This window comes from Myotis yumanensis, unplaced genomic scaffold (assembly GCF_028538775.1).
Source record: "Myotis yumanensis isolate MYYU_CA2020_CCGP unplaced genomic scaffold, mMyoYum1.0.hap1 SCAF_13, whole genome shotgun sequence".
Taxonomy (NCBI): Eukaryota; Metazoa; Chordata; class Mammalia; order Chiroptera; family Vespertilionidae; genus Myotis; species Myotis yumanensis.
In genome coordinates this window covers 49,821,950-49,832,373 of record NW_027223764.1, presented here as the reverse complement: position 1 = coordinate 49,832,373, position 10,424 = coordinate 49,821,950, and the positions used below count along the sequence as shown (strand labels likewise).

The 10,424-nt window shown below is 52.4% G+C and overlaps 1 protein-coding gene across 3 annotated transcripts; it reads right to left on the bottom strand.

The window, feature by feature from the left end:
* Positions 1-2,258: 2,258 nt before the first annotated feature.
* On the bottom strand, positions 2,259-10,139 carry LOC139022067 (pulmonary surfactant-associated protein D-like). 3 transcript variants are annotated; one of them, XM_070433087.1, is made up of 5 exons: positions 10,051-10,139; positions 7,829-8,018; positions 6,123-6,224; positions 5,367-5,429; positions 2,259-2,818 (listed from the first exon to the last, which is right to left on the bottom strand). In XM_070433087.1, exons 1-5 carry the CDS (start codon positions 10,051-10,053, stop codon positions 2,439-2,441), a joined length of 738 nt encoding a protein of 245 aa, XP_070289188.1. In that variant the 5' UTR covers positions 10,054-10,139; the 3' UTR covers positions 2,259-2,438. The 3 variants fall into 3 exon arrangements, with proteins under 3 accessions (XP_070289188.1, XP_070289189.1, XP_070289191.1); XM_070433088.1 differs by lacking the exon at positions 6,123-6,224; XM_070433090.1 differs by lacking the exon at positions 6,123-6,224 and having other exon boundaries at positions 7,847-8,018.
* Positions 10,140-10,424: the final 285 nt, after the last annotated feature.

The window sequence follows — 10,424 nt, the reverse complement described above, 5'->3', positions numbered from 1 at the left end:
CCGAATCCTCTACAGCACTTGTCATTTGTTGATTTGTTGATGATAGGGCTAATGATGTTTAAGGCCCGTGTTCACCTCTGCCCATGAATGTGAGTGTAGGAGAGGTCTCTGTGCTAAGAAAGGGAGAAAACCTGAATTTTCTGAAATACTGGCCTTAGTCCTTGCTTTTCATTGGGCCGTGTCTACAGAGCCCAAATGACCCCCCTTACTTGTTCTCTGTGCTGGAGAGCGAACCGAACCCCGTGCTGTGGTGGATCTAAAGCTTCTCCTAGGGCCTGGGGTCTCCACATTCCTGGCCTTCAACCCCACAGGACACATCTTTTCTCCCTATTGAGTCAGTTATACCATTTCCCTCCACTCTTATCTAAGAAATAGGTTACCTTATGAGTGGGGATAGGAAGAGGTCAGTTTTAGAGAGACTGCCACACCACCATGACCTTCCATGGGTCCCAATGGCCATACTGTGCTGTGGGGTCCACCCTCAGGCTGTCTATTGGGCCAGAGGCGGGCATCTGAGACAGGCAGATTCACTTCCACAGGAATTTTGACCTGATATCCAGCAAGCGTTTCTGATCTCTGTGTGACACATGACTCTGTGCTTGGGCAGTTGAGAGCCTGAAGCAGAAGAAGGTGGTGGGAGAAGGAGGAAGAGAGGCGAGGATGCACAGAGGCAGAAGCAGGGAGACCGCACAGCGCTGCTTGTGCACCCGCAGTCCTTGAGCAACCTCAGAACTCTTCATTCTTACAAAAAAAAAAAAAAAAATGCCTCCCTGGGCTTAAACCATGTCCACTGCTTTTTCCTTTTTATTTGCAATGAAGTACCTTTCTAAGCTCCCTGGCAGATGGAGTCTGGTGTCATTTCTGAGTTGAAGATTATTTGCTCCCTGTTGCATAAGTGACATATTTCAGAAGCTGCCAGGACTTGGGGCTTTTTTTTTTCAGTAACAGGAAAAAGATCTCAGCAGAGAGACTGAGCTGTGTGTTGTGGTTGTTCTTTTCCTTTTTTTCTTTTTTTAAACCTATCAATAATCACTTCATTTAAATTATCTTTCATTTTTAAATTATAGGTGACATACTGTGTGATATTAAGGTTGGGTGTACATCCTATTGGATAGTCATTACATAACTTACTAAGTGATCATCTCGATCAATCTCATCCCCATCTGACACCATGGTTATTACATGTGGCTTTTTGCTTTCAGACCTGCTGTCCTACATCTGAGGTGTGGCTGTGAGTGGTGGGAAGAGGGGTGTGGATTCCGGTCCCTGGGAACAAAGGAGGGCTGGTTTCCTGTCTTGTTGCCTCTCCTATGAAACTGTGTTACTTCCAGGTTTCATACCAATTTAAGCACAAGTGTCATTAAAGTGAACAGAGGCCTTTGTTCTAAAAGTTGACAGGCCAGAAATATAAGGTTTGGGATCTGATGACCTTTCACGAGACCAAGTTGTAGCACTGACACACCTGGGGCCTTGAGCAAGTCTCCGCCCTCTCTGTGGGAGGAGGAGGAGGAACTGGACAGCTGTCTCTGAGGCCATGTGGGGGAAGAACCTCCTGGACCGAGGCCAGGGGAGGGCTGGGAGTGAACCTGAGTGTGGCTGGACCCTCTGTGCCTGAGGTTTCAGCTGGAATGGGGATGTGCAGGTGGGACTCCCTCCCATGAGCCGACAGGCAGTCACAATGACAGGGCAGAATGAGGTCCTGGTGTGCAGGGATGCGGAGGAGGCTACTCAACTGGGCCACACAGTCCTGCCAGGGAGGCAGATGGCCTGTCAGGTCATCCCATGGTGATATGCACCTTCCTGGGCTCAGGCCTTGAAACAAGGAGAAGCCACTGGAACCGCCCAACCCTGGGGCTCCAGCTGGCATTGGCCAAAGGGTCCGGGGCTCCGGGAGGTCCTGGGAAGGCATGTAATGTGGGTGCCAGGGATCTGAGCCCTGGACAGAATGAGCTCATGCCTGGAGTGAGGGTGAGGAGGGGAGAGATCGGAGAGCTAAGGCTTGAGCAGGTCACCAGTAAGTGGTCAAGATGATGAGGGGCTAGCAAAAGAGGAAGATAAGGAACTGCCATAAGGGCACACCAAAGCAAGAGGAGGGAGTGACAGAGGAGGGAGTGACAGAGGAGGGAGTGACTAGCTGGGTTGACAGTTTGAGGAGGCAGAAGGCTGAGGAGGAGCCTTAGATTTTGGGGCCTAATTTTATGCCTTACAACTGAGAATGCAGGCTGGCCCCTTCTTCCTACGACAGAGCAGGCAGTATATGAAGCCAGTTTTGTATTTTATTCTAAGAGAGGAGTTCCATGGGAGCCCTTGGCTGGCGTTATCCCACAGCTCTGTGCAGAAGTCCAGCCACAGAGCCATCAGCTCTTCCTTGTCATGTTGGCAGCACACGTGTCTGGGTCAGCTTCCTGGACCTTGGCTGCCCCACCCACCCCGAGGGCTCAGAACTCGCAGATCACAAGGCGCTTCTCTCCACAGAACTTGTCGTTCCACTTGCCGTTGGTGTACATCTCCACACAGTACTCATTGCCTCCATCGTTGTTGGGCTCCCCGGGGGACCAGTTGGTATAGACCAGGGACTCCCCTCCTGGGTAGGTGAACCTGCCCTCCACCTTGGAAAAAGTCATGCTCAGGAACGCATTACCCTTGTCCTCAGCCTCGACCAGCTGTTGCAAGGCGTGGTTCTCAGCTTCAGAAAGTGGGGAGGGCAGCTGCCCCCCAGCCTGTGCACACACTTGCTCTGCCTCCTGGAAAGGTTTCTGAAAGCCTGCTGACTTGAAGACCTTCTGGCCAACACCTCGGCCGTGGGGGAAGAGCTCCACTAGGAGGAGAGCACAGTCAGGATGGGGTTCTGGGAACACCTGACAAAGCTCCATGGCTCTGAGACCTCTATGCTTCAACCAGAGCCCCAGGCCTCCCATATAAGGCCTCAGAGCACCAGGGAGAACAAAGGTGAGATCCCAGCTCCACGGTGCGCTCTGGGAGGTGGATCTGCCTGTCTAGTTACAGGTGAGAACACTGGGCTCAGAGAGGTTCAGTAAGAGGCTCAACATCATGTGACCATCACAAGTAGAGCTGGGGAGTCACCCTTATCTGATCTCACACTAGAGCTGATATGTGCTCTTTCTCTTTCACCGCATGTTGCATGGCAGAATTGGTTTCCCAGTTACTGGGCGGACTGGGAAGCTTTGGCATCGTGCAGCCTCTGAGAGCTGGAAAGCAGGACGGTGCTCCCTCTGATCTCACTGTGGACCCTGCATAACAGCAGGGCATGTGGCATTGACAGGGAGGTCCGTGCCAGGTGTGGATGTGGGAAAGAAGAGGAGAGGGTGGGCCATCTGAGGGCAGCGCTGTGCTAATCTCTGCACTGTGTGCGCCCAGTGCTGGCCTCTAGGTGTGCATGTGGGTGAGGCTGGAGAGCTGGGAGAGAGGACAAGGACAGCTGAGAGGTGTGCATGGGCGTCAGGGACAGGAGAGAGTCAGTGCTGGAGAGAGGCCTGTCTGGGAGTCAGAGGGCCAGGTATTCAGCCCCGCCTTGGCCATGACTGTCCAGGTAGATGAGGGAAAGTCACTTCCTTTTATGGGGCTTCCAGTTCCTCATCTCTAAGATGGGAATACAATTTATAAAACCATCACCTGTGTGACATTCAACTATATGTTCTCATTCTATCTCATTTTCCATCCTTTATGTATGTGTGTATGTGTGTGTGTGCTTTAATATATTTATATTGATCTCAGAGAGGAAGGGAGAGGGAGAGAGAGATAGAAACATCAATGATGACAGAGAATCATTGATTGGCTGCTTCCTGCACGTCCCCTATTGGGGGTCAAGCCCACAGCCCAGGCACATGCCCTGACCAGAGATCAAACCATGATCTCCTGGTTCATAGGCTGTCGCTCAACCACTGGGCCACGCTGGCCAGGCTCCTTTTCCATCCCTTTAACTTCTGGGTTCGTGCATAGAAGCCTTCAGGGCTCCTGAGAGGGCTGTGCTCCAGCCCCAAAGGGCTGATGAGGAGCCCAGGCTACACCCTGACCCACTGTGACCCTTCCACAAGGGTTCAGGGGCCAAACACTTCACAGGCTCAGGAGGGCACCCAGAGCAGCCCTGGACAGGAGTTCCTCTGCCATTCACTACATGCACCCGGGTGGGTCTGTGTGTGCATACACGAATATGGCCACGTGCCCATCTGAAGGCACATGGAAGCACTGAAGGCCCACCTGGTGTGTGTGAATATGTATGTGTGCTCCTGGGTGTAGATGATGTGAGGTGAGTGATGGCATGTGTGTAATACACACACATGTGTCAGGTGTATACCATGAATTTTCCTTTGTTTGCACCAGTGTGCATGTGAGTGAGTAAGCACACATGCATGTTTGTGGAGAGGGGGAACATACTAAATGCTTGAAACCTCACCCTTGGTATGTGGGTACTCAGTGGCCTTAGGTATGTAGGAGCTAACTCCATGTCTCACCCCTGTGTGCTCTCCTCCTTCAGAAACTCCTCTTTGCATCAATGAGATTTGCTGAATAACTTGAGCTCAAAGCTGACATGGGGAAAGCGGGGAGGAGGAGGGCAAATTAGGGACTGAGGTGGAGATGCCCACAGGCACAGGCACTGGGCTATGCTGCTGGAGCCTCTGACTCCTCAGCACCCAGGTTAGGGGAGAGTCTCCACCATGAACACCCCGGGAGGAGGGGAGAGCCCAGCACTGGCAGAGCCCAGAGGCAGCCTGCCTCCTGCCGGACCCAGGGCCTGTCTCAGGTGAGACTCTCAATGGCCACATGCCAAGGTCAGTCCCTCACAGCCTTGAACCCAAGCACAGCATCCCAGCCCCAGGTCTCAGGACAGTGTCTGGAGTTGCTGCTGCTGTGGGCTGGGCACAACATCTTGAGGGGTTTGCACACCCAGCCCCATAGAGATAAGAAATGCATTCTGGGTAGTGGGGTGTCCAGGAACCAGCACAGGTTGGCGGGAGGGAAGGTCTGAACTGCACTGGGCTTGGGGCATTGATCTGGGTCGGGTCACAGGTGGCTGTGATGGTGGGGGCTGGAGCCTGGTAGCCTTGACCATGCTGGCACCAGCCCACTGAGCTGGTGTTGGGGCCACACCTTGCTCCGTGTCCCTGGCATCTGCTTGCAGCTCCTGGACCATGTGGCTGCTTTGTTCTCCCCCACCCTATGCTTAGCCCCAGGTCCTGCCCCAGTCCCAGGTCCAGCCCATCATCCAAACCCATTAGCATCCTAGAGCCCCCAATCCTAGACCCAGGCCTGCCTCAGGCCCGGCCAACTCCAAACCCAAACAAGGACCCCTCCTGGGGTCTGCCCTTGGCGACTGGCTCAGGTTCAGTCCAGGTCCAGGAACTCACCTTTCTTATACTGAAGGAAGGCTATCTGCAAGGCCTTCACCTGCCGCCTCAGAGCAGCGATGTCTGCAGGAGAGAGAGGCACAGTGAAGATCAGTCCCTCACAGTCAGGAATTGGCTCAGAGCCCGGGTCCCAAGGGAAGGGTGCTCAGTGACAGGCTTTCCTAGGGGAGGGTAAGGAGCTGGGCCCAGGAAACCCACAGCCACTGACACAGCTGCCCCTCCTGCCCACAGTTCCCTGAGGCTCTGTTGTGAGCACACTGTGCCCTTAGCAGGTCCTGTCACCCCACTAACTCTGATCCACATGGCATTTCACAGCAAAATCTGAGAGTCAGGGAGCACATCGCTGCGGGGAAAGATGGCCTTGCACATCACTGAAGTACTCCCCATTCCTGGGTTATTTGATGCTCCAGGCTCTTTTTCGGGAGTTGGTTTAACTGGGGGTTCTACATTGCCCTGCATTCCTGAGGGACCCTCTATTCCAGCAGGCTTGGGCACACCTGCAGGTCCCAGAGGTCCTGGGGAAAGAACCATCCAATCAGTGCACTGAGTCTTCTCAGAATGGGGAGAGAGTGAGAAGGTGTGAGCAGTCATAGAGGTCAGAGAACAGCACCATCCTACAGACACCGCCCAGCAGTATTACAGCCTTCCCTGTGTGAACCCAGTGCCACCCGCAGGGCACCCTCCTTCCTGGGATGGGTATGTGCATCCGCCTGCATGGCCTAGTGGCAGGCATTGCAGTCCACGCCCACTGCTCACCACGTGGCCCCGAGTCTCCCTTCAGTCCAGGTTCTCCAGCAGAGTAATTTTCCCCTTTAAGGACATACATCATCCCCATTGCCCCTGTCTCTCCTGGTGAACCTGTAGCAGCAGAAGAAGTGGGCATAAACCTGGCCCTGGGCCTAGGAGGAGTAGCACCTGCAGGTCAGCCCTGCATTTCTTCAGGTTCCGCAGGTGTAGACATTCCACCTCCACACTCCTCAGTCCAGTGGTGACCCAGGAGACGGGTGTGCACATCCCCATTTCACAGGCGAGGAAACAGGCCTGCCAGAGCTGGAGGGGGTCATGCCAAAAACTGTCTCATTTCCATGCAGTGTACACTCCCTGCCCCGAGGCTGCAGGATTTACAGCAGGGGATCTGCCAGCTTTTACCAGGGATCATGGACTCCTGGCTTTCCCCTTCCTAAGACCAAACTTTATATCAGAAATGATCCCTGACATGAGTCACCAGGGAAATGCAAATCAAACCCAGGAGATATCATCTCACACCTCCTAGAATGGCAACTATGAAAAACACAAATCTCACAAGTGTTGGTGAGGATGTGGAGAAGAACCCTTGTGCACTGTTGGTGGGATTATAAATTGATGCAGCCCCTATGGAGACCAGTATGGATTTTCCTTAAGATATTAAAAAGATCATTTAAAAAAAATTATGATCCAGCAATAACACTTCCGGGTTTTATCCAAAGGAAATAAAATAGTAATGTGAAAGATATCTGTACCCTCATGTTCATTGCAACATTTTTTACAGTAGCCAAGAGATGGGAACAACCTAATAGTGCCCATAATGGATGAGTGGATAAAAATGTCACACACACACACACACTGGAATATTATTCAGCCATAAAAAATCCTACCATTTGCCATCAACATGAATGGATCTTGAAGGAATTATCCTAAGTGCCATCAGTCATACAAATTAAGACAGAGACAGTATGATCTCACTTATATCTGGATTCTAAGAAACAAAATAAAGAACTTGAACTTATAAATGCAGAGATCAGATTATCGGTGGTTACATAAGATGGGAGCTGGGTGGTGGGCAAAACGGGTGAAAGTCAAAAGCTACAAACGTCCAGTTATAGAACATGAGCTCCCTTTCCTCCCCTTTGTAGGGCATTTAGGTAAATCCTTTTTTTTTGCAAAAGCAAAGAGTCTTTTATTTCAAGCCCGGGCTTGGCTCTCCTACCTTCCTTACTGATGCAGCAGCAAGTGGCAAAGAGCTAGGTAAATCCTTTTGAACAGGCCTGAGTGTGGGGCCACAGGGCTTCATCTTTGCCAACCTCTCATGCAGTAGAATTAGTTAGATATTTCACACACTGCACAGAAATCATTACACCACAATGAACAACTATAAGTGCCACAGCTTGGTTCTATGGGGCCCCAGAGACCAGCCATTTACCCACAATTTGCTCATTCTTGGGGTGAGAAGAATCAGAAGATCCTAGGGGAGGAATTCTGACAGCTAGGGAGGGGGAATAACACCTCAGGGCTCAGGGCAGCCTGTCATTTGCCAACTGGTAACGAGGTGCTTTAGGTGGACTGAATGTCTAGGGGACTTCTTCCCAAGGAGGTGGGCTTCCATTTTCAGGGTTTCCACGGCAGAATATCCAGAGCTGCTGAGTTGGTTACAATTCCAGTGCCCACCCATGCCCACCAGGACAAGCCCATGGTCCCAGCTCTACCTGGATCCTCCTTCTCACCCAAGGGGCCTTCTTTTCCATCAAGATCAGGCAGTCCAATCTCCAAAGGGCTACATGTGACCAGGGTGCAGTCATCAATCAAAGGTTTCTGGGCCAGGGTTGTCACTTCTTCTCCCCATGACGTTGGAGGCTGTGTGAGCAGGACCAGCACAGAGAGGAGAAGAAGCATGGCCTTCAGGGGTGGACAGAAAGAGAAAGGACATGCTCTTGCTTTCAGAACACGGGTTACTGCTTAGCCCAGCGCCCGGAGTCAGAGAGGTACTTTCCTACCGTCTCGCCCCTTCTGTGGGATCAGGAGCAGCAGGACTCCGAAAGCAATTTAGGACAAGGCGGCCATACAGTCTGGCCTGGGAGGGCATGAGTTACCCAGCTGAACTCTGACATGGTTATCAGCAACATCTACCTCTTCTCAAATGCCCCATTTTGTCCCTTCTAGTGACTTCCCTTTCACTGCCATCGGCACGGCTGGGATGTGAACTCCTCACTGAGGCCACCTGTCACATCAGGAAGGACTCATGAAGTGCCTTTGGGCAGGACAGTTCCCTCTTTGAACCTCCGTCTCCCTGTCTGTGTCAGCAAGGTGGCTGGGCAATCCCATTACCTGTCACTTGTAGCCTTGGATGGACCAGCACTGGTGGTTTCAGAGCTTGTCTGTAAAGGAGCCAGAATGCTCAGTGACATGTGTCCTAACACAAGATGGGCACATGGCTACATGTTTGCCAGGTGGTCTGCCATTCCTGGACTAGACGCTGCCTCCATGAAGAAAGTTCCAGATGGAACCCAGAAAAAGTTCTCAGAATAGCGGGAGAGACCCTGGGACGCCTAGAGTGCTGCCCCTCCACCTGGGACGACTTGGGAGAGGGGCCTCGTGGAGGAGGGCATGTGAGGTGAGTTCCGTCAGTAAATGGTGGTTTCAGGTGGAGAAAAAGCAGATGTTCAATAGGGTGTCCAGTGACATGTGAGAGGGACTCTGCAGCTAAGTGAGGTCAGGGTGGGTGCAGGACCTGGTCACTCCCAATGGTGGGCTTTTTCCCTCTTGAGAGAAACTGTAAAGTTATCAGCCAGGAAAGCGCACACGGGAGTGGCAGAGGCTGAGAACAAGCCTGAAGGACAGAGTTAAGGGGAAGGGATCGCCAGGCAGCCTGAGGGGGAGGCAGTGGAGGGCCTTCCTGGCCACAGAAGTGCTTTCTTCTCCACCTGCTGATGGTTCTGGGCTGCGGAGGACCCTGTTGGCACCAGTTCTTTCTCATTCTGAGTTTACCACTTCCTCAGGCAACATGGGAGTCTCTAAACACCAGGCAAGCTCACAGGCCAGCAGCGTGGCACTTGCTGGGGCAGAGGCTCGGCCTTGGGCACCAAAGGCACCAGCCAGAGCCAGGGCATTGCCCCCTGGTGTGCAGCTGCCACAATTCAAGGGCCCTGTGCCCACATCTGGGGAAGAATGAAAAGCAAGAGGCATTCTGCCCGACAGCGCAAGATGACACAGAGGGCACCACAGCTCATTGTAGCAGAAAGGGCCCTGGGTAGGAGCCCCCTCACAGGATTGGAGACCTAGGCCTGGGATGAAGCCTCCTCCCTGGGCCTATAGCGGTATTGGGCAGAGCCACATCCCCTTAAACCACATAGTGTTTCCTTTATGCCTCAATGTCAGACTAAAGTATTATTGAAAAATGATGCCTCTAAAAATTAATTGAAAATCAGTAAACTTGTCCAGTGGGTGTATTTTTAAAACAAAATATGAAGCTAAGAGAAAATCATGTTTATCCATGTCTAACGGGCAGTTGGTACCAGGATGGACTTTGACCCCAGGCCTGGGAATGCCTGGGATGTTTCTCCTCCACCACCCTCCTTTGAAGAAATCAGGGGTGGAGAGAGCCAAGCGAGAAGTTGAAATTTCATGCCCACCTGGGGCTCCTGACAATGGCATCTGGGGTCCGGGTGGGTGTCATATCCCACTCACCCACCCTCCCCCAGCCCAGAAGGCTAATCTCCCACTGAGCAAAGGAAGCAGAGTGAGGGCAAAAGAATGGTCCTTCTTTCCCCACTATGCTGCCCTCTCACACCCACACCCCCCCTGCCCAGAGCAGAAGAGCTACATAGACCTTGTCTTCCTCAATACCAGTACATTAGAGCACCCAAAATGGGCAGGGGGACATTGGCTGGACACAGAGAAAACAAAAAGAGAGGCCGGCACGGACACTCACCATTGCTTCCTTGAGGGCTTGGGGTCTCCAGGCAAATGAGCGCTTCCCTGACCCACAGGCAGGGGCTATTTATGCTGAGCCACCCAGTGTTGGCCTTTTAAGAACTCTTTTGGACAATGTTCTTCCTTGTTTACTCACACTCACCCCATCTGGGTCTGGAAATCTTCCACTATACACATGTCACCTTAGCGTTTACAGAGCACCCTCAGTCCATGGCCGTATCTGCACCTCACTGAGCCCTGTGTTAAGTGTCATCACCAGTGTCTGGTTTTTACAGATTTTCACGAATCTGAGTTCCAGAGAGTGGCATCTGGGGTCCGGTAGGTGTCATATCCCACTCACCAAAGGCCAAAGCCAGGGAAGCAGAGTGAGGG

Coding starts and splice junctions, on each gene's coding strand:
- LOC139022067 (XM_070433087.1), bottom strand. Junction 6,225..7,828: donor GGGTGAGAAGGAGGATCCAG/GTAGAGCTGGGA, acceptor CTGCTGCTACAG/GTTCACCAGGAGAGACAGGG. Junction 5,430..6,122: donor GGGAGACTCGGGGCCACGTG/GTGAGCAGTGGG, acceptor TCTCTCCTGCAG/ACATCGCTGCTCTGAGGCGG.